Genomic DNA, 24,742 nt, shown 5'->3' with positions numbered 1-24,742 from the left:
CTGATTAAGCTTTCTAAGGCATATTTCATATCACCACCACTAAAATTTTCCCAGCACACCACTTCCCTCGTCAGAAACTGTCAATGCCTGGGCAAAAAGGAAGTTAAGTCTTATCACATTAAATCTAAACTCCTCAATCTGACATCCACAAAAATAAATCAGAAAAAAAAAAACAACTCAGTAGTTGATACTCACCTGTTTAAAATCCCAAAATATGTGCGACCCATTTTTAGCTGCTTCGGAACATGGTAGTAATTTTGGCCTCTCCCCTTCCCCAAGATCTGCCAGGCATTGGAAATACGCACTCCACCTATCATACATCTTCCCCACATACAGCTGCCCCGTCAAAGAGTAAAATAAAATCTAAATGGGAGCAGAAGAACCTGTCAGAGATAGAGTTCTCAATGACCCAATTCCAGTCAAACAAAGACTATTTCTTTTACAGAGCTCCAATCCTATTTTTCTCTCTCCAGTGTGTTAAATTGCTAAATATCAGTATGTCAAGAATTTCTAAATGTGCAGGATAATCAACAAAGGAATTTAACTATGCTACAACATGCCACAAAAGTCCTATTCTACTTCCTCATTGTGGCATATAATTATTTTTAAATAAATTTTATTTATGTGTTTTGTTTTTATGTTACAATAATTTCTATTTTTTCAATTTATTTATTTTTAGTTTTCAACATTCATTTATTCAAGATTTTGAGTTTCAAATTTTCTTCTCTCCCCTCCTCCCACCTCAGGACAGTGTACATTCTGATTATCCCTTCTGCCAATCTGCCTTCTCTTCTATCACCCCCTCATCTTTTCCTATCCCCTTCCCCTTCTATTTTCCTGTAGGGCAAGATAGATTTCTGTACCCCATTGCCTGTGTATCTTATTTCCCAGTTGCATGTGAAAACGATTTTAAACATTCATTTTTAAAACTTTGAATTCCAAACTCTCTTTCTTCCTCCCTCCCTACCCACCTATATTGAGAGAGCAAGCAATCCAATGTAGGTTATACACATGTAGTCATGCAAAACCCTTCCATAACAGTCATGTTGTGAAAGACTCACTATATTTTCTTCCAGTCTATCCCATCCCCCTATTCTCTCCTTTGACCCTGTCCCTCCTCAAAAGTGTTTGCTTCTGATTACCCCATCCCCCAATCTGCCCTCCCTTCTATTACCCCACTCACTCTCTTATACCCTTCCTCCCTAGTTTCCTGTAGGGTAATATATATTTCCATATCCAATTGAGTGTGTATATTATTCCCTCCCTACGCCAGATTCGATGAGAGTAAGGTTCCCTCATTCCCTCTCACTTCCACCCTCTTCCCTTCCACTGTAAATTCTTTTTCTTACTTTTTTAGGTGAGATAATTTACCCCATTCTACCTCTCCTTTTCTTCTTCTTACCAGTATATTCCTCTCTGACCCCTTAATTTTATTTTTTAGATATCATCTCTTCATATTCAACTCACCCTGTGTGCTCTCCCTCTCCCTCTCCCTCTCTATCTCTATCTATCTATCTATCTATCTATCTATCTATCTATCTATCTATCTATCTATCTATCTGTTCACCAACTACTCTAATACTGAGAAAGGTCTCAGGAGTTACAAATGTCATCTTTCCATGTAGGAATATAAACAGTTCAACTTGAATAAGTCCCTTATCATTTTTCTTTCCTGTTTACCTTTTCATGCTTCTCTTGAGTCTTGTATTTGAAGGTCAATTTTTCTATGTAGCTCTGGCTTCTCAAGAATATATTAAATTCCTCTACCTCATTTAATGTCAATTCCTCCCCCCCCCCCATTGATTACACTCACTTTTTCTTAGTAGGTCATTCTTGGTTTTAATCCTAGTTGCTTTGAACTCTAGAATATCATTTTCTAAGCCCTCTAATCCCTTAATGTAGAAGTTGCTAAATCTTGTGTTATCCTGATTGTGTTTCTTTAATACTTGAATTGTTTCTTTCTGACTGCTTGCAATATTTTCTTCTTGACCTGGGGTCTCTGAATTTGTCTATAATGTTCCTGGGAGTTTTCCTTTTGAGATCTCTTTCAGGAAGTAATCAGTGGATTCTTTCCATTTCTGTTTTACCTTCTGTTTCTCAAATATCAGGGCAGACTTCCTTGATAATTTCTTGAAAGATGATGTCTAAGCTCTATTTTTGATCATGGCTTTCAAGTAGTCCATAATTTTTTAGTTTATCTCTCTTGGATCTATTTTCCAGGTCATTTGTTTTTTCCAATGAGATATTTCACATTGTCTTCTATTTTTTTCATTCTTTTGGTTTTGTTTTATTATTTATTTATTTCTCATAGAGTCATTAGCTTCCATTTGCTCCATTCTAATTTTTAAAGAATTATTTTCTTCATTTTTGGACCTTGTTTTCCATTTGATCAATTCTGTTTTTTTAAGGCATTCCTCTCCTCATTGCCTTTTTGGACCTCTTTTGCCATTTGGTCTAGTCTATTTTTAAAGTTACTTTTTTTCTGCATTTTTGAGGGGTCCCCTTAGGAAGCTGTTGACTCATTTTTTATGATTTTCTTGCATCACTCTCATTTCTCTACCCAAATTATCCTTTATTTCTCTTACTTGACTTTCAAAATCCTTGAGCTCTTCCATGGTCTGAGATCAATTCATATTTTTCTTGGAGGTTTGGATATAGGATGTAGGAGCTTTGACTCTGTTGTCTTCTTCAGATTGCATATTTTGATTTTCCTTGTCACCAAAGTAAGATTCTGTGGTCTGAGTTTTTTCCCACTGTTTGCTTATTTCCCCAGCTTTTAACTGTTGGTTAAGGTAGGGCTCTGCTTCCAGTGTGGAGAGCATACTGTTCCAAGCTTCAGAGGTTTTATACAAATGTTTTCAGGGATACTTCTAGGGACCTGTAAGTTTTCACTTTTTCCACAGTTGTATGATCTAAGAGAGGTATCTACTCTCCTGACCTGTGCTCTGGTCAGCAAATGACCACAAGAACTCTTTTCTACCCTGGAACTGTGAGGAGGCTTCCTTCTCCATTTCTGCCACAAGTTCTCCTATGTCAGTGCTCCTCCTCACTCCAGGACTACAACCCAGAACTGCAACCCAGATCCAAATATGGGCAAAGCAAAAGAATCCTGCCTCAGTGGCAACAAAGAGATCTCTGTGATCTCCTTCTGATCACTTGTTTAATCCTCTTACCATCTGTGGGCTGAGAGCCCTGGAAGCAGCCACTGCAGCTGCCACTACTGCCACTGCCACTCTGTGGTTGCTTTAGCACCCAGGTCTGACCAACCTTTCCTATTGACCTTCTAAATTGTCTTTGGAATTTGTGGGTTGAGAAGTCTGAAAACCACCATAGCTACCACTGATTGAGTCCCTTAAGGCCTGCTTCGGGTTTGCTAGGTCCTGGTCTATGCCAGTGCAGCCCATGCTGCACTGTGCTCCTCTCTCATCCTGGTGCAATAGACCTTTCCTGTCAACTTTCCAAGTTTTTTTGGACTGGAAATTTGTTTTACTCTGTCTTTTTGTGGGTTCTCCTGCTCTAGAATTTGTTCAGGGTCATTTTTTACAGATATTTGGAGGGCTTTGGGGAAGAGATCAAACAAGTCCCTGCTTTTACTCCACCTTCTGTAATCTGAGAACCATTGCAGTAGTATTATGGGGAGGCACCTCACTGATAAGTTTGTTACTAGGTGATAAATTCTTTGGCTCTGACAACCCATGAAACAAACAAACAAACAAACAAAAAACACAAAACACCCCTCTTCCCTATGAAGCTCATTTCCCCTTCGTGATGAAAGTATCAGAATGACAAGAAAGGAGCACAGTGTTTTAGATTCTCTATAAACATTAATTTATCAACTGGCATTCTGTATGTGAGTTCTTTGTTCAATGACCCATAACCTACCATTCTACTAAAGCAGCTAAACCATATCGATAAAGATGTCCTTGCCATGACTGAAACAAGAAGAAATAAAGAATTTTACGGAACTCTTGGTTATCTCCTCTTGTAGAACTCATGATGGAACAAATTCAAAACAGACTACTAGGGGGATAATTGCAGTTTACACACACCCAGAGCATGATAGGGTAGCATAATTCTATGAATAACTTGACAGGACACTCTAAAATAAGTCATTATACACATTGATACTATCTTCAATACAGAAGTGGGCCAAAGGGGAAAGTGGTGGAAGATTAATGTTGGAAAAGAAATGTAATACATAAGCTCTGAGCTCAAGCTCTCAAACCTTACTTGAACTAGCAAGGCAGATACTAAGGACAGACTACTACTTCTCCTTTCAAGGATAATCTTGAGGGCATGAGGTTATTTCCTAATACTCTCACTCACTGGTCCCCATCAGGTGTCCCCTCCAGTATCAAAAAATGAATTATTAAAGACATAGCAACAGTTACAGTACAAAGCCCTTCCACACTGGGAGCACTCTTCCTTCCTCACACCCACTTAGTTCCTTGGAAATGTGGACTCAGATAAAGTGGTGGTTGCAAAATGCATGGTCACTTCTGGAGCTGGCCTTTTTGGTGGATGAGTTGCTGGTCCCTTTATTGTAGCACACTCTATCCCTTACAATACCTATTTGGTCTGGAGAGAGAGGATCCAAATTTAAAGTAGTTGTTATAAAATATTCCACTCTTCCAACATGAGAGACACTTGAGATTCTCCTGGCCTAGGGAGTTATTTTTTCTCCTCAAAGTTCCCACAATGTTCACTTCTAGGTGTGGTGTAATTGACAGAAGTATCACTTCCTTGTTTCCAGGACATGGCGTTTTAGCTGCTGGGCCAACTCACAGCTAGGCTGTGTGAAGTGAGGCACTCCTCAAGGATAGTACCTCACCAAGTTTGACAGCTACCAACAGATGCTGTAACTTCTGGTACTTTGCCTCTGATAGTTCTTCTGACCTTTCAAAGCTTACAGATTAGTAACTTACTTCCATTTATGGTACTCAGTCCCCTCAGAGCAGGAGAGAAGAAACACAACAGAGATGGAAGAAATAGTAGTGTCATGCATTCATGACCACATGGTGATCCCTCTTCCTACCCAATTGCTTACATCAGTTCTTGCCTAAGTTACTATCAAGGAAGAGAGAAATTTTGTTTATTCCAGACTTTTGTATGCACTAGCAAATATAACTCAACAACCAATTAAAAGGCTTTTTTTTCCATTACACAGAAAGTCAGGAAAGAGTAATTACCTGCACATGCTCTGCATCAAGAAAGGAAAGGGAGCCTCAGTCATGAATTTTCAGAAGCAATCTCACTCAGCCTCCACATGAATTGGCAAGAGATGGAGCATGCTCTAAAGACTGTGCCTTCATTGGCTTATCCTCTTGTTAAATTAAGAATCAGAATTAAAAGATATTCAAGGATTGTACATTTCTCAGAAATCTCAGGACAATATATTATGAATGCATGGATCAGAGTACAAATGGAAATAGTAAGCATGGGATATCATGCTAAAAAATGAGTTTTTTATCTTTGTTGTTTTTTTTTTGAAACAGCACATCAGTCATTTTTTTTTCTGAGAGATAACAAATTTTTATTGCCTCATTGAAATCTAGTTTTAAGGTTGACAGCTTTTTTTAAAATAGAAGTTGCAAGTGTGCTTCAAATTTCAGTTTTTAAAAATTTTGTTGTAAAAATTTCTTTTTGCATTGCTGAATTTCTGTATTTTTTCTGCCATTATCTTTTTTAGAATATCTACTATTTTATTAAAATTCTCCACTTTCTGTCCTAAGTCATCAATTTACTTCTTAAATCTTCTTTAAGAGCTTTAATTTAAATTATACTTCCTTTATCAAACTTATCAAGTACTTTCAGTTTTATTTTACTTTGGTTTTGGATCAGACTTTTGATTTCATAGGTACAAGGAAATCCTGCTGAGGAAATGCCTTTTACTAATGCAAGCTGAAATTTACAATGAAACTTACAGTCTTAATGAATTAGTTGCCCAAGTACTGGAAGGTAAAAACATTCCTTCAGAATCACATGGCCAGTTTGTGTTAGACATAGTGCTTGAAGTCAGGCCTTCTTCATTCTGAGACTGGTGGTCTAGCTGCCATATTTCTGGGTTGATTGCTGTTGCTCCAATCTCATTTCTGAGGACTCAGCTGTAGTTGCTGCAGTAGTTTTAGCTTCTGGAGCTTCTTTTTTGATTTGATTTTAGCTTCTTTTTTGATTCTTTTAAGTCATAGTATTTCTTCCTATTTTTAGGGGAGTGGGGGAGTAGGATGCTGATTGGTCAGATTTGTGGCTATTTTTTCTTCAGGGTTTTTCATTCTAGTGATGCTTTCCTTTTTGTTGTGCTTTAGCTTTATTTGGAACAAATGTAGCTGTCTTTATGTGATGATTTGTAACTGGACTTAGACACAATGACTCAGTCAGCCATCTTCCTAAATCTATATCTTAATTCATCATACAGGATGTCTCAAAAGTCTTAGTGCTGTTTTAAGTATTTAAAATGACACCAAGAAGACTTTTGAGACATGCTGTGTATCTTAAACACTGGTAATCAATGTGGTATCAATTGCACACAAACCAACTATTTGTGTTCAATCAAGTCATCAATTTGTTATATCAATGATCAAAATCACTACAAAACTAGAATGACAAGAATAAGAAGATATTAAGTATAGTTAAAGTAACTCCTGTTTGACCTATTTACTATTCAAAAACATATTGGTGCTGTAAAATGGAAACTATAGAGAGAAAAAGTGTCGGCATCATCACCATTTTTACCACAAATAGTATAGCTGATTTAGCAGCTCTCATACAAAACAGGTTGCAAAAATCTCAGAATTCACATCAGTTAGCAAACATTTGACCCTTTCAGCAAACACTTGACCCTTCGCCCCACCCCTGATAAGCAAAGAAACACAATGATGAAGGATAGCAATTTATAGTATAAACTGAGAAGCGATGGAATTGGATGTTCCATAGACATCTTAAGCTCAGTATGTAACTCAAACTTAAAACTATAAACTATACTCATTATCTTCCCCGCCCCCATATGTTTCCTTCTTCCAACTTTCTCTCTTACTATTGAGGGTATCACTAACCTTCCAAACTCATATATCAGAAAGAAAAGAACAGACCAAGTACATACACACAATAGTTGTGTTCTGGAGAAGATATACTTCTGACATCACTAAGAAATTAACTTTTAAGATACCTAAAAAAGAAAAATCACACACAAGTGGAGAAATTATGGAGATGATTATCAAAGTAAAGCAATTGAAAGGACATATTGTCTCCATAAAGTTTTAGGAGAATGAGCTATAACCGTGTCTAGGGCATCTGGTGAAAATATGAGAAGGGGATGGGTTTTCAGAAGATATTTTCTACAGTATATCTCATTTTAGATTATACAAGTGATTGAAAAGTACAGGGAATACCTGACCCTAGATTCATTAATAACTTATTATTTGTTGATTATAAACAGGTATTTCACTTTGTGGATCAAAACAGAGCCCTGAAGAGTCTCCTATAACAAATGACTACCATGAATAGCATGAGATTACAAAAGATTGCTTGATGGGTGCAACTGTAGTGATAATTTTGTTGAACGATTATCTGATGATTAATATCGTGAGGCACAACATAGTTAACTATCTTGTAAAGTTTGGGCAGAAAGATTCCCAATGTTTAAGGCCTCCAGGTGTTCTTGGTTGTGATAATATAATTGTGATTGCTTTAATTAGTAAATACCCATCAAGAATGTATGTACTAAATAGTCAGTGTTGGAGGAATTATGGGACGATGCATTTTTGGTGGATCACCGCCAGTTTGGAAAGTAACTTGGGATTAAATGACTAAAATGTCCAAACCTTTTGTTATGGAGATTCCATTAGTTGGTCCTGACTCTTGTCCTGCCACGAGACTTTGATGACTCAGGAAGTAAGTGAGGCAGACAACTTTGTGCAATTCTACCTCACTTAAATTCAATTTACACATAAGTCAAGACATCACCCCATGTTGCCATTGGTTCTCTTCAAAAACAAAGGACAAATAACATCTGACTACAGAGCTCACAGACACTGTGGGTAAACAATGAAATGGGCCCCAAACTGTATACAGCAAAGAGAGGATGCAAGATTATAGTTGGGAGGTTGCGTGGGGCTTTCAGTGATCCCAAGCTGTCCCTGACTCATCTTTTTAACATTCATTCTGCTCTTGTTATGTGACAGAAAATCATAGAAAAGCAATCTCTGAAGAATTCATATTGAGAGTGATCCAAAAGACTGATAGGTTACAACATATAGGTTGCAAATGGCTTGTAATGTATTTCCAAGGATGACATACTCCAAAGTGGTATAAAAGGTATTATCCAGGAAACATGTTTGCAAAATAAGGAGCTGTTATCCCACTCAAGATAGAGATATCAGAGGGCTAGCCTGAGTATTGAACTGATGATTGAACTGATTGAACTGAGTATTGAGTAGATACAAGACCTAGAAGAAAGGGTCTATTATGTTGCCAAGTAATCTATGGTGGATTTGTCGGAGGGCAAGGAGAAGTATCTCCCTGGATGATAAAGCACAGTTGGGTTTTCAGTCTGTATATAGATCCACTGAATATTCAGATATATTTTGAGGACCGGAAAATATGTCAGAGGCTAGGATCCACTGCTTGATCTAGAAGAAACAATAGAATACATGCTGGAAAGAATATAGGTGGTATGGTATAATGGAAAGGTCATTGCATTTGATGTAAGGATACAGGTTGAAATGTTCCCTTATTTATTGAATGGCTTGCCAAGGACAAGTCACTTGGAAGACATCCAGTCTTTTCATCTGCTGAATGAAAATAGTGTCTGTGATATGTAACTCGCTTTGTTCATAGGATCATAGATTTAGAGCTAGAAGTTATCCTTTGTAAATCTTGAAGTACCATGTAAATATGAATTTTTTTAAAAATGACTCAGCTCCAATTTTGCTTACCAACAGGGAATGAAACTCAAGGTAAGTAATGAGATAGGAAAATAGAATCTAGTTATTCATAATGAATTCAGGGCACCTATGTTAGACAAGTTCTCTCATCTCCTCACATGTCCTCTCCTCACATATCTGATCTATTGCCAAATCTTTCCAGTTTTTATCTTTATCCCCTTCTTCCCACTCACACAGCCACCATCCTATTTAAGGCTTTCCTCACCTGGACTATTGCCTTTGCGTTTTAATTGGTCTCTCTGCCTCTAGTTTCAGCATAGCTGTCTAGTCTCTCAGCATAAGTGATCAATATATTGAAAAAATCTGAAAGTATATGGAAAGTATAACATGTGGGGACCTCCTACCTCTGCAAGGGGTGGATTAGGAGTATCTTCTCTCTTCTTTCGAGTTATGCTTGTTCTTTACAATTTTACAACATTCACTTTTGATTTTTTTTGTAGTTGTTCTTTCCATTTGTATTGTTAGTCATAGTTCGTATTGTTTCCTTTGCTCTGCTTAACTGTACTCTACACTCCAAATCTATACTCCAAACCAATTTCCATAGTACTACAAAAGTGATTTTTCTAAAGTGCAAATTGGATGATGTTACTCAATAGAATGATAGCGACTCCCTATTCACCCAAATATGATTTCATATTTGCCTCCCCATAGTAATTTCTATTCTTGTGTTTTATAATGTATATAATTACTAGGAGAGTAGTTTCTTGTTTAGGTATTCAATCATGTCTAACTCTTCATGATTCCATGGACCAAAGTTTACCAATATTGTCCATGGTTCAACAGGTGGCTCTTATAGCTTGTCTTGACCACACTCCTTGGCTTCTCTGCTCTAACTAGTCTTTGAGTCACTTTCCTACCCACACCTCTTTTTCCTCTTGCTGTACTGTGAATGTGAAAGGGAACGCTTCAGCCAGGCTGGTTCCAGAGTTTAGCTGAGAAGGGGTTTTTGTAAAAGTATTGACTTCATCCTGAATATCTCCTCTTGGTCTCCCAATCTCCCAGCTCTTCCTTTATGGCAATGAGAACAAAGGTTACAAAAGGTGGAGGTAGAACAGACTTTGTCTTTTAAGAAGATATCTACCCAAAGAGAATACCTGTGTTTCAGATCCATGACAGTAAAACATGATTGGACTGGCATCTTTGGGAGGTCCTTGGTCAATGCAGAAGTTCTCATTCAAAGAATTTCTCAACTATTGGAGCAAAACACATAGCAATTTTTGTTAAAGGAGAGAAAGGAAGAGAGATGATTTCTGCTCAAGGTTTATCTTCTCATATTGGTAACCTATATATGTGAGTGCCAGCTAAAAATAAAGAAATTTGGTGTCTTGGGTAGCAATTATTTAATTACATGTAGAAATTTCATGGTGATGCTGCTGAGAATTCCCTGTATCCTGGTAAGAATACTGCCATTAGCTCTAGACCCTAAAATTGGTTCTGTGAAGATGTGAAGGTTTAAATTTTCTTTCATAGTTTGGTGAGCTAAGATGGATGTGGAAAGAGAGGGTGAGAAAGGAAGAGGAATTTTTAAAGCCATCTAGAGATCATGTGAGGGGAAAGATACTTGGGATATGAGGCAAGAAGGAGAGGAAATTTAGGGAAGCATTATGAAAAAGGGACCTGGGAAATGACTTTCCATGTCAGAACAGAATCCTGGCCAGAAAGAATTTCAGGTATATCAAAAATAAGGCATGGGTGTTCCTTGAACATGCTACACTATGGAACCATACAGCCTGCTTTCTTTTCATGGCAACAATGAAGATGGTACATACCACTCCATAGGCAACAATGTTGGGAATAGGTTTCAGAGATGGGTAAACATTTTTGAGATACCAGTCAAAGCTTTTGCATTTAAGTTTCTTTCGAAGCTTTTTTCTGGAAGACACATCTCCATAGTCAATTCCATGGTTCTGGAAAAAAAAAACAGATTTTCTTTCAGATTCAAACACCTCAGAATCTGCAATTTCTTTGTTTAGTGCCAGGTTGGGTCACTTGAGAAGGCAACCAGGTATGTGCCTCATGCCTTCTGAGTAATCTTTACATTTTGCCATTTTCCTGAAAGAGGCAGATTAGTCTTTAGAGGCAGGTCTTTAAACTTGGAATTTGTACCCACCAATTTAGCATAGCAGACATGGGTCAGGTATGGAGGTCATTCTACACAGCCCTAACCATTCATTAAACTTCATGGTTTCTGGGCATTACCTCAGTCAAACTGAGACCTGTTAAAGGCCTTAGCTTAAAAAGGCCAAGGTCTCCCACTGCATCCAGGGCTATCTCCAGTTGTACTGGTCTCTATCTCATCCCTGGAGTCAGAAGGCTCCAGAGGAGAAAGTGAGACTGGTGACTTTGCATAGTCCTCCCTTACTTAAATCCAATTCTTTTGCATGTCATACTGTCACTTCCCTGATATCATGGTTCTCTTTGAGAATGAAGGACAAACAACAATCCTCAACTGATGAGAAAGACTGCTTCCCAACAGGTCACAGAGAAAGAAAATGGGGAAAATTAAGTAAGACTAAAATCTATGTTGCCCAAACACTTTCAAAAACCCAAGATATTTATCCAGCAACATTACTAAATCAATTTAGCTTGTTTATGACATCACAAAGAGGTAGAATAGAATGTCTCTGTAGAGAAGGGAGGTAGGGGGAGGTGGGTAGTCCAGTAGATAGAGCACTGGGCCTGAAGTTATAAAGACCTGAGTTCAAATCCCACCTTAAGACACTTACTAGTTGTGTGACCCTGGGCAAGTCATTTAACCTCTATATGCCTTAGTTTCCTCAACTGCTAAATGGGGATAATAGCAGCACCTACCTCCCAGGGATGTTTTGAAGATAAAATTAAATAATATTTGTAAAGCACTTGTACAGTGCCCAGTAGATAATAAATGCTATTTAAATGCTAGCTATTAATATGGGATGAAAGCAAGAGATTTCCTGGGTAAAGAGAATCTCTTCATATTGTCCTATTGCATGCTGGAGTAAAAGAAGAGTTTACATTCTCACATTAAAATCATAGTAAATTGGTAATTGCTCAGGTTAGCCAAAGATCCCTTTCCTGCTTAATACCTTGGAAAGACTAGCAAAACCCAGCTCCTTGCAGACACTATATTATAAATAGTCTCCCCCATACCTGAATGTAGCAGCAAGCACCCTGACACATCCAGGATGGACTGCTAGCATAGGCTCTTAGATCTGCCTTTTTAAAAAGAAAACAACTTTTGAGGGGTCAACAATCTTCTTTAATCACATATACTAACAGAGAAAATACAAGCAGAGAAATAAAGACCAACAGACAGGGCTTCCAACTGTCTGATCATAAGCAGCACATATGTCAAGATCAATAGACTGTCTGACCATTACATTCATACATAGTTACCAGAGAGAGAGGAACTACATCTGGGTTTTCAAAGCTGGAGGACTCCTTAATGGCTATTCAGAGTCTCATCTGGCATGTGAACCTTCTTCCTAAGTCTAAGCCCTAAAGCAAACCTCACCTCAGAGCACAGATACACTTTTCAGAACCAGAGGACATCATGACCCTTGTGACCCAGTGCCTCATTACAAAATTAATGAAAGGTGTGGGCCTTCATGTAAAATAAGCCTTTCCTAATCAATCTTCCCTTCATGGGCTCCACCTGAGGCCTATTAATGGTAGGGAAGATCTTTAACTCCCATTATTACACCCAATCACATGTTAACCTATCATCTAGTTCCCATCTAATTCCTAGAACTTTAATCACACCTCCAGGTTCTATCTTCCACATTTATGCCACTGTCTCTGCTTCTGTATAAGGATCTGCATTCTCTACTACCCTTCCATGTTACTTTTCTTTACAAAGAAACCTTAACAAGCAGGTTTCCATGGGTGGTATTTGTACCCAAGCATAAGGTAACTCATTTTAGTAACAGCTTCAGAAACAAATCTTACTCCTATGATATATTTTTCAACTTAAGTTTGTCACTGTCAGAAATATGTGACTGAATCACCACCATCCTTGACAAACAGCTTGTCATGGCTCTTTGTACCATGCTCAGAACATGGAATCCTTAACTGCTTCCATGAGACTGATCAACAGTTGGGGGAGGAAAGACATTAATGGTGGAGGAAACTTTCCTAGTAACCCTGTGGCTGGGTTTACATCTCCCCCTTTGTCCTTCTATTTCCTCTTCCCTTCTGTTTTTTCCTTGCCTAGCTTGAGGTCCCTGACAGATTACCTCCAGAGGCAAATTCCAAGACAAGTAGACCATGTATTTGTATTCATCCATCCAGACTTCGGCCACCCGGAGAGCATTGCGTTTCATGAGTAACTTCAGGTTTGGGGCGTAGGGCTTGGTGGCTCGCTGTAAGTGAGCAATCCGGGAACAGGGTAAGATTTCAATCTTCCCCCCACACTGCCACACCTGCATCCAAGAGAAAACCACACATGTGTGCTAACAAATTTCATCCTATTGATTCACAGGCTACATTTTAGCATTACTTTTGGAAAATGTAAATTTAGTTATCCCACCTTCTGCCTTCTCCCCCTGAAGCTACCTTCACTATTCATAAAGTTTCTGAAATCATAGCTTTTCCATAAAGTTTTCTCTTACTGCTCAGAAGAAACATTGCTGCTTCCCCTCTGTGCTTTGAGCAAAAGTACATAGGAAACGATTTTCTCCCACAATGCTAAGATTGAGGATTGGTTGGAATAAAAGGGAAAAGTGTTTTCTCGATGCCATATACCTCTGGACCACTATCCCTGTTCTGGGGACCTTCACCATTCCTCCGTAACACCATCTTCCCCTACCCTAATATGCAAGGTCCTCTACCTATGATGCATTTCTCCTTCTGGAAGTCATCAACCTTGACCAGTCAGTCAATTAACATTTATTAAGTGCATACTATATAGCAGACTCTTTGTAAGTACTAGACTATTTGTACGAGAACTCAATAAAGGATCCTCTGCTTTGAATCTGCCCCAGAAGTCAACATTTCTAGGTTTTATCTTTGTCCTGAAGAGAAGGCCAAACCATAGAGAACTGTCATCATTGAGATTCCTTCAACTTCAGTACTTATACCTCCTCGGCACAGCTAGTTGCTTCTGCTCCTCTGATAGGATGTCTAGAGAGGAATCATAAAACTACTCCCAAAGCCTCCCTTTACTGAGGGTTAAGAATCCCAGACATCTCTTCATATTGCTTTTCAACTCCACCACCATCTTCATTCCAGATCCTCTCTGGGTCCCCATTCCTTTTTGGCTTCTTTTTAAGTATTCTCTTTCCCCATTACATTGTAACCTTCTTGAGGCAAGGACAGTATTTCTTTTCCTTATTGATATCCCCAGTGCTTAGAAATGTTTCTGCCACATAGTAGGTACTTAAAAAATGTTTGTTGCATTGCAGTCCTCTGCAATGAAGACAGAGATGATAGACCATAGAGAAATACCCCTTTGGCAAGAGAGGCAGAAATATCTACAGAAGAAAAGCCCTTCATGTAAATTGAATTGAGACAAAGAGTCAAAGGGGGAGGGAGGGACTTGATATATAAAATCTAAGTTAAATCTTTTCTTTTTGTTTTGTTTTGTCGTTGATCAGTTTTTCAGTTGTATCCAACTCTTCATGACTCCATTTGGGGTTTTCTTGGCAAAGATTTTGCTGTTCAGAGCCATTTTATTTAGTTTTTATTTACTGTATTATCCAAACATATCCCAGTCTCATGCTTGCATAGATAAGAATGGAAAAAGTGTTAAACTCAAATGCTTCATTGGATTATGTTATAACTCAATAAAAGCTTATTCACACCTCCTCACCAGCAAGTCACACAACCAACACCTCTCAACATGAAACCTGACTTGTATTCACCTCAGTTTTCTCTGTTTGACTAGTATGACATGGTGGTTAGAGGCTTGCACTAAGATTAAAGCATGCCTGGTTTCAAATGTTGTCTGTGATACTTACTTGAAAGACTGTGAACAAGTCACTTAATCTCTCTGAATTTCAGCTACTTCATCTGTAAAATGGGGTTCATAATATCTGTAGAGTTCACCTTATAGGATTGTTGTAAGACTTAAATAAGATACTGTGTGTAAAACACCTCATAAACCTGAATAAATTTCAGCTATTATTATCATTATTTTTAAGCAAGCTGTCAGACTTGTGTTTTCTAGCTGAAGGTCCCCAAATCAGGTGTAGAGTACTCTAGACCCTAGATAACTTGAAAGCAAATATTCAGGGAGTACTGTGAAGCCTATGCTTTTTTTTCAGGGAGAAGAGGTGGAAAAACAAGATAGAAATCTCAACTCCCTCTCTACCATGTGGGATTATAATGCTAGATTTCACTAATCCATGAAAACTTTGCACACCCACACTCAAAAAAAAGTCCTGACTATTTCCCAGAGTTCCATCTAGTGGCCTAGCAACATGGGCATTTGAGCCTCATCCTGGACAGAAGTCCAACCCAACTCTATGATTTCCATCGCTTAAACTGGAAAGGTAATATCAATCTACCCTGAAGGACAGCTCCACATTCTCTCCCCCGTAGATCATCATTCCAGCATCCAGGGACCCAATCTTTCTCAAGAACAACCTGTTTGCAGCAAAGATGCCCATGACAGAAGGACTCCTGTAAAAAGATACAACAGAGAGGTCACGGCCTCCTCTGCTGAGGAGTAGAAAGGGATGGGGTTTGAGAGTAGAAATAGGGAACAGACATAGGACCCTAAAAATGTGGAGCGTTGGTAAAGAAGGTTTGGTCTGAAGAGACATTCCAGAGATCTTTAAAAACAGATTTAACTGATTTTAAAAAAATAGAGATGTGAGAGATAGTGTTCCAAATATGAGCTGTTTACATCCACTTTCAAAGGGGGTTACTGTGTTTTTAATTTTAGTTAAATATTTTATTTTGCTTTACTCTTTTACAAGAGACCTTTCATGTAGGAGAAATCATTTGTAATTTTTTTATAATGTAAAATAAAATAAATCAATAAAATTAAAAGTAGTTTTAAAAAATCTTTTTAAAAAAGAGGATATGAGTTCCAGGCACTCTATAATGCCTAATAAAAAAAATAGACATATTTAGATTACTTGAGTAGATCATTAAAAAGTAGATCATTTAACAGGTTTGAAAACTATAGTGATTCAACATGACTAATACAGAAATATATTTTGCATGATTGTACATGTATAACATAAACTGTTTCCCATCTCAGAAAAGGGGGATTAGATGGAGGGAAGGAGAGAATTTGAAACTCAGAAATTTTAAGAATGAACGTTAAAAATTGCCTTTACATGTAATTTGAAAAAGTAACAGAATATTTTAAAAAATCTTTTAAAAAACTTTTGCTAAAAAATCCTACAAAATAAGTCAATAAAACTTTTTTTTAAAAAAATAGAAGCATTTAAGTCCTGCTTCAAGTCAGAAAAACAGACTTTTAAAAACTTCTAAAGTCCTCTTGTAAGCTGAAGAACCATTGATTTTCGGTTCAGACTGGACTTCATATATGGGGTCTCTAATACTGAGTAAATTCTGACGAGAAAGAGGGGGAAAAACTCTCACTGATCATTTCTACCTCTCCTTTGCAAGAATTCAAGTTTCTGAGGGCAGTTTTTCCTTTTCCAAGTTTTCCAAACTTACTTCACAGGTGCACTTTCATCATTTAGGAAATACCAGTCCATTGGCATGTAATCAATGAGGCACCAGAGTTTCCAGTCAAAACCAATGGGAAATGTGGGATATTGAATTACTTTGAAGGTATCGTAAGAAATTCCATCCAACGTTGGTGATATAATTACAGTGTGGTCTTCCTGGATCCGAGCTAAGATGGGTTCTGCCCTAGAACAGTGAGAGGCGGCGGGGAGGGGGGGAGGGGAGGGATAGGGGAGGAAGAGGAAGAGACAAAGAGACAGTGAGAGAGAATATAGAACTATCAATGAAGTCCAGAGAAAGATGAACTGAACACCTTCCACATTCACTCTCACCTTTTGTGTCTTTTCCCCACAGTGAGTTAAAGAAAGGACATATTGACCAGTTCACAACTACATGTCTAGATAGCTCAGGAATTTTGGGGGCAAAACCAATAGTCTGGGTCAGAAATAGGGTATGCCTAGAAAGTCTTTTTCAATACTGGGGGTCAGCAATCTCAGGATGAATATTGCTCCAGAGAATCCAGAGGGATACGTGATAGTGTTAGCTAACATATACATGTGTGCATATATGGATGTGTATATGTGTACAGATATAGATCCTTTCCTCCCGTGGGCAGGGTTGCTATAAAATATTTCAGTCTGAAAGAATCTTAGAGAAAATTTCCCTCAACCCTTTTATTTAACAAGTGAGAAAAAATGATTTCCAGAAAAGTTAAGTGACTCCTAAGGCCACAAGAATGGGTAGTAGCAGATTTAGTAATAAAATTAAGGTCTCACTTTAAGCCCAGGGCTTTCTGCACAGCACCATGCTATCTATTTTAGATGATCAAAATCCAGAAACAAGGGCTCTCTTCTCCTTTGACTTTTTCATCTCTGCTCCTCATTTCTTGGATTGTGAAGGGTACAACAACTCACTGCCTTTTTCCAGGTGGATAACATTTCAATGGAACCTTACCATCCTGTGGTCACTTCTACATGTGCATCCAGGATGGCAACCACATCTGCTGTGGCAGCTTGATAGCCAGAGAGGCGGGCCTGAGTAAGCCCCCTCCTCTTGGTATGACGTATTAGTTTCAATAGCTTGGGGTACTTCTTTTTGTAAAGTTGTATCTGTTTGTCCAAATTCCTCTTGAGCTCCTCTGCCAATAAAGCACAATTTTTGCTGAATTTCTAGGACTAGTATTTGATGTGATACAGAAATTTCCAAGTTATCAAGTAACTTTAGATAGATTTCCAAAGTGTAGAGGGTATGTACTCATGATATTAACCCATTAGACACTTTCTACTGTTACACCACGTCTATCTTGACAACGGGACAACTGTGTTATTGTACTCTGGAGTAATTTACTCCTGCATTCAGTTTTTTGGCCCTGAACATGTCTGAATGGGTTCAAGTAATATTATGTTCCTCCTGCCAAAATATTCTCATTCATTCTTGCTTCAAATGGAGGAAAATGTGTCCAAGTAGCGTATTAGGGATTTAGACAGGGGGACCGGTTATGAGTTGACTTCAGAAACTGGAAATGTAGGATCATAGATAAAATCATAGGGTCTTGTTTAGTGGCCCCTGTCAGGCTCAGGTTCAAATCAGGGAATATTACTGGTAAATCAACTATTTGACTTTTTTGACCCAGGACAAATCTCTTGACCTCTCTAAGTCTCAGTTCCCTCATTTATAAAATTGGGAAAATAGTAGCAGTGTAAAAATACTTTGTAAAATTTAATGTACTCACAAATGCTAGCTATTATTATTAACTATGACAGGTGAAATCTGAAATAACTAAAGAAAAAGATTCGAGCTTCTAAGCATATCACTTTATTAAACAATGCATGCCAATTGAATCACAAGTTGGGACCAGGCTTCCTCAGCTTGGCACTGGACCACAAAGACAAGGGGAGACAGATTTTTATGGATTTGAAGCAAATAATTAACAGAATATAAACAAGATACAAGATTGTTACTGTTCATTTGCTTCAGTTGTGTTTTACTCCTCTGGGTTTTTCTTGGCAAAGATGCTGCAAGTGGTTTGCCATTTTCCTCTCCAATTCATTTGAGGAAACTGAGAGAAACAGGGTTAAGTGACTTGCCCAGGATCACACACTAGTGTCTGATGTCAGATTTGAACTCAGGGAGATGAGTCTTCCTGACTTCAGGCCTGGCACTCTATTTACTGCATCACCTAGCTGTCCATAAGATTAGGTATTCTGATTTTTAATTAGCTGAAAGATTAGGGACTTTCCAAGTTAAGAGGGGAGAAAGTGAGCAGGTGAATTCTCTTAGATGGAAAACAGGATGTCACTCAGTTCCCACAATTAGCAAGCAGGTGAAATTTATAAGAAAATGAAACTTGGGTCTCAAAATGGAATCAGTTTTACAAGACAAAATCAGTTCACACAATTCATTTTCCCTCTTTGATTCATGAGGGGAGAGACCAGCCTTCTTCCCCTATGGATCATTTAATTATAAGTCAAATTTATGAGGTTTTTAATGTGCTTATGCTCTTCCTCCACATTACGTACCAAGAAAAGACCAATGGGAAGCTTAGAACAACAGCTAACATTAGAGTCTAAGAACAGTAATGATAACATTCGAACCTTGCTAAATAGACTCTATAGATGAACTAAGTCAGGCTTCAGATCAAACTTAGAGCTCACAATGGACTACTTTTGAGAGGGAAGATTTACATATTGCCAACATAACCAAGAAAACTCAGCATACATAAACACTGTGAATCTTAAGGTCAAAGAAATACAATTATGATCATCAATATTAAATGACATAAAGCCTCCTCATATCCTAGTAACCCACTCCCAATGTCCATTAAATCATTTCATCTTGAGACCCAGATGCCCCAAGTGGTCATCTGGTCCCTATATCTTCTCTTGAACACTCTGAAAAAGGTTTCATTCTTAGGACAACTCTGAAGGGAGATCTGCTTCCTGGTTCCAAATCACTTGTAAAGATTCCTAGATAATTCTGTTAAAATCTTGCAGTAACAAGACAATGCAATTTGGTATAATCTCTTAAATTTGGTCTTCTAAACCTGAAACTTCAGAGAACTTCAGTATTTATAATCCACTTACTGTGACATATCTTTACCTAAACCCTGTACCTGATAAAAGGATCTTAAACAAACAAACAGAAAGCAATTCATGAGGGTCTAACTTGTAAAATGAATCCTTCTGTCTTTTAAAACAACCAGACAGATACTTTAAAATGGGAAAATAATTTTCTTTACAATGATCAAAGCAATTGTATGAGTAAAATCTTCAATCTAATTTTGAGAACTTATTAAAACACACAGTCTACTTAGATACATTTGGAATTCAATCATATTCCTATGTATATAGTTCTTAGAGCAAACAATCTAATCATGTTGCTTTCTCAAAATTTGCTATTCCATTTAATTAGAAAACTTTTACCTTACATCTCTGTCTCGTTGGTTTGTCTAATTCCCCACTTAACAAGATATCATTTCTATATTGCAATTTGACCATAAATACCAATTAAAATTGTAAAAATTTTTTCCATGCTTGCATCCTATTACAATAACTCAGGGATGAAGACAGTTGTGGGAATTGTGTAAACCAAACAGATTACATTTTGTAAAACTGACTCCATTTTGTTTCATTTTCTTGTAAATAAACTTCTAATATTTCCTCCAGTTAGAAAACAGATCACATAATCTTGCATCCTGCTTTATAACCAATAATTGTTTGCTTTCAATACATAAAAATCTGTCTCTCCTTATATTTGAGGTCTAGTATTAAGTTGAGGAGGCCTGGATCCTATTATGCAATTGGCATGCATTACTTGATAAATCAATATGCTCAGAAGCTCAAATCTTTGCTTCCTCAGTTATTTCAAATTTCACCCATCTCATAACATTATTATTATTGTTTTACAAAGGTATATTTACTTTGACAATATAGTGAGAATGGAAGTTGCAAAGCATTTTCCTTTCATTCCAATACCTGAGGGAATATGTTCTCTTATGCCACCTCATTCCTTAGGAAGAATGAGCTAAAATCACTTAAAAATCACTTTCTACATAACATTTATACTGTCAAGTTCATTTGTGAATTTGGCATAGCTAGTGCATGAATTGCTCTGTCTCCCTCTTGGCTGCCTTTGATCTATGCTTGGTAAAAATAAGTTTGGAGTTTCTTTCCTCATTATCTAGCTTGTGGAAAATCCTGGCATAGACTCCACCTCAGTTCCTAACCATCACATTACTTAGTCACCTCTAGGTTCATGGTGCACCATTCTGTCACTTTCATCCTGAAGAGGTGGGAACTGAGGCTTCCTGGAAGAGGGAAAGGAACTCAACAGCATTGCTCCTAATCTGGTCCCCGGAAGAGTAAAGGAGCAATAGCTCTAATCCTTATCCTCATGAAGATATCAGGAAGTAGGAAGTTGCATTTTCAGCACATATAGGGAAGAGATTCAAAATTAGGAAAATAAGAGCCATCCCCCAACTGATGAATTGTGATAATCTCAGGCCCTCCCTAAAGACTTTCTTCATTTTGGGATAGAACTTTAACGAATGAGCTACTTGGAACTTTTTATATGGCGTTTAGGAAATCCTTAATGACTATGTTACATGGTTTTTGCTGACATTTTTCAGTGCAAGGATTTAGGGTGGCCCTTGAAAATAAAATACTTGAGCCTCCCCAGAAGCTCAAAGACATTTCCAGAATTGGAGATACAGATGAAATGTGCCAAAGTAACCTAAGTTAAGTTGCTGAGAAGAGTAATGGGGGTAGTGAGCAATGGGACAGTACGTCACTATAAAAGGAAAGACAATGTTTGTTCTTGATCCAAAACCATAATTCCTTTGGGACACCAGAAGAGTAGATGCTAGTGCAGACCCCTGTTTCACTTCCAAGTCCTAGCAGAAATGATAACTGCTCATACATGGCAACTAACGATATCTACTGTCCGAGAAGAGTTTTTGGTCCCCTCTTCTGCTCTGTTTGTTTTACTCTCTGTGTAGGTGAGAGAACAGCAATCTCGAGATAGGTGTTATTATTTTGTTGGCAGTGACCATGGATCCCAACATAGGTGTCAGCAACAATGATCAGGTACCAGGGGAAGCAAAGTGAGCTGTAGCCACTGATGAAGTGGGTAGTGTCCAGGATGACGGTGGAATAAGTCCTTTGCAGGGCACAGAGATGTGGCAGTAGGTCATGGAAGGCCCTGAGTAGCCCTTTGCTAATTGTGATCTAGAACTTATTGCTGCTGGTAGAGAACCCGGTGATCAACAGACAGCCCCTTCTCAAGAAGACTTGGAAGATCAAGGGGTAGAATTACTAGGGAGATTAAACTGGCTGTTCAGTCCTCTTGGAAGAAGGCGAGAGTTCTTCAGTAGCAGCTTCTAAAGAAAAAAAAAATATTTGATATGCCTACCTCCTTTTCATGGGAGTCCTTGAAAGCATTAAAATTGCTGTGACCAACTTTGGCCCCAAAGAAGAACAAATGAGAAATCATTTCCTGTGCTGCCTTTACGAATACAGAGGTATGCTCCATATAATGTCAGATTTTTTTTTTTTACTGTATTGATTAGTTTTGCTGAACTGTGTTTTTACCCTCTTTGTTTTTCTTTTTTTTGTCATGTTTTTGTCTTGTGTAGTTATTTCAATTGTGTCTGAGTCTTCATGACCCCATTTGGGTTTCTTTTTTTGGCAAAGATACTGGAGAAGTTTGTCAGTTTCTTCTCTAGCACATTTTACAGATGAGGAAACTGAGGCAAGCATGGTTAAGTGACTTGCCCAGGGACACACAGCTAGTAAGTGTCTGAAGCTAAATTCAAACTCAGGTCTTCCTGACACCAGGCCCAGAATTCTATCTACTGAGCCACCTAGCTTATAGGAATGTAGCTGATATAAATGGGAATGTGATTGATGTAAAAACAAAATATATTGACATATATATTTTTGACAGCCATTTGAAAATTTTTATCAACCTTTTACTCTTCAACATTTTCCCTTCTCCAGGCCAAATTAGCCCAGTTTCTCTATACCTTCCTCATTGACCATATTTCCCATCTCTTTCATCACATGTGAGATTCTTCTCTGGATCCTCTCCATGTTCTCTATTTCCCCTGCGGAGGCTAAAAGTTGTAAATCCCGTTGTAAATCCCATTGTAAGGCTGTTTCAAATGCTATCCCAGAACCAAAACCCCTTTCCAGCATTCATTTGGATACCTTCACCAAGCTACTTACCATTTGAACTAAAGTCATCTACTAGGATAAGCTCTTTAAGCAAGTGAGAAGGGGTCCTATTGATAATACTGATGATGGCTCTGTGTATAACAGACATGGCTTCATTCATCAACGTAAGAACGACACTGAGGGTTGGGAGGTGCTGGGGATATTGCTTCTGAAGACACCTATGAAAATTACATTATTATTATTTTTATTATTAATTAACCCTTCACACTTACCTAGCCCAGCCCCTTGCCTCTAGGCATGACTTTGCAATACCTTATTTGGACTGGGGTGGCTTCCTACCCCAAATCCAAGCTCATCAGAGGGCAGAGAAATCATCATTTATTCCAATGACCGTCATGGAGTTTTTCTATTTACCTAGTTTAAATCCCTTCTGCTACAATAAAATCCTCTTCCATTTGTATTATCTTAGGGGGATATTTTCTTTTAGGTGTCACACACATTCCTCAAACTCTATAAGACCACGTCTCTACTGCACTGTACCCCTCCCTCAAACTGCTTGCTCCCCCTGCAACAAAAGTTGGCTCCCTTTCTCAGCTTCTGCAATCAAAGGCCTTGCCATTCTCCCATGTCCTAGATTTGAAATCTTACTGCTATTTCTGTTCCTTGCCATTACTTTATCCCATATAACCAGTCAATAAATCCAGACCATTTTTTCTTCAATCTGTCCTTTCCACATCCTTCCTGTTCAACTTTAGTCAAGGCCTTCATTACTTCATACCTAGGTAGCTCAAGGGTTTGTACTTTGGGCCTGGAGTCAGGAAGACTCATCTTCCTGAGCTTAAATCTAGCCTCAGACACTTACTAGCTGTGTAACCCTGGGCAAGTCACTTAACCCACTTGGCCTCAGTTTCCACATCTATAAAATGAGCTGGAGTAGGAACAGGCAAACCACTCCAGTATCTTGGCCAAGAAAACCCCAAATAGGGTCACAAAGAGCCAGACATGACTAAAGAAAGGACTGAATAACAACTTCATACCTAGAGTCCTGAAATGATTGCCTCAGGTCTCTTAATCACTTTCAAGGTCCATTGCTTTCTTATGTTACCTCACTGATCAAAGGTCCATTCAAGCTACCTACTGCTCTGAAGACCATATCGAAAATCCACAGACTGGAAAGTGAAGACTGTATGTCCCTATTTTATCCAAATGTAACTCCTAAAATTCTTTTGAATCAATGTATTCTTGGCCCAATAAGACCCATCTTATTATTTACTGTGCCTCTCTGCCTGTCCCTGAACATTTGTCCAAACTAATATGTCTGTATCGAATGTCCCTTCCTTTTCTTCCCTTGCTTGTCACACTTCATCAGATTCAACAAAGATCAGAGAAATCCCTAACCCTGCATGAAGCCTTGCTCCACTCACACTGATCTCTTTCTTCTCTAGTCTGCTACTGCACTTATGTCTATGCAATGAAACTTGAACATTTTATCATAACATTACCTAACATGCGATCCAATCTTAAAGTTTGGAAAGTGCTGTACAAGTACCCTGACCCCAGTCCTGAGGCGTAGATGCTAAGGGAGCCAGAGGTTAAGGGGCTTGTTCAGCATCATACACCTAAGGTGGAGTTAGAACACAGGTCTCATTGTCTCTGGGCACTGTGGCAGGCTATTTCTCTCATTTGCCATTTTCTACGCTGATCATATTATTTCTGGTTGTATTTTTTTTCTTCAGTCTTTTGCAACTCTGAGAAGGTTGGTAATGTTCCTTATGCTTCTTTGATATTCCCTAAGGGCCTATAAAAGTTCTGAGTAAAAATGGACATCAATTGATGCCTGATGAATTGCATTAAGATGAAGAATAGCCTATTGCCATGCTGCTTAATGACATTCAACACTAGAGGGGTCCTTCTTCAGCATTTTTCTCTTGAGGCTGTCAGCTAAAAAGATTTGGACTCTTTTTCCTTATTTTTGTTCTGGACTAGTTTCAAAATAGTTTTTTT

At 38.2% G+C, this 24,742-nt stretch overlaps 1 protein-coding gene across 1 annotated transcript in view; it reads right to left on the bottom strand.

Moving 5' to 3' along the window:
- LOC140531946 (probable polypeptide N-acetylgalactosaminyltransferase 8) overlaps positions 1-24,742 on the bottom strand; it is a 32,495-nt gene that overhangs the window by 1,416 nt on the left and 6,337 nt on the right. The window contains exons 2-9 of the mRNA XM_072650562.1: positions 22,790-22,956; positions 17,520-17,703; positions 16,554-16,751; positions 15,428-15,542; positions 13,157-13,342; positions 10,712-10,849; positions 10,037-10,132; positions 196-363 (exon numbers count right to left, since the gene is read on the bottom strand). Of these exons, the coding sequence (XP_072506663.1) occupies positions 196-363; positions 10,037-10,132; positions 10,712-10,849; positions 13,157-13,342; positions 15,428-15,542; positions 16,554-16,751; positions 17,520-17,703; positions 22,790-22,956 (1,252 nt within the window). The remainder of the gene's footprint in view (positions 1-195; positions 364-10,036; positions 10,133-10,711; positions 10,850-13,156; positions 13,343-15,427; positions 15,543-16,553; positions 16,752-17,519; positions 17,704-22,789; positions 22,957-24,742) is intronic.

This window comes from Notamacropus eugenii, chromosome 3, assembly GCF_028372415.1.
Source record: "Notamacropus eugenii isolate mMacEug1 chromosome 3, mMacEug1.pri_v2, whole genome shotgun sequence".
NCBI lineage: Eukaryota > Metazoa > Chordata > Mammalia > Diprotodontia > Macropodidae > Notamacropus > Notamacropus eugenii.
The sequence above is the reverse complement of the archived record's forward strand: the minus strand, read 5'-3'. Positions and strand labels throughout refer to the sequence as shown.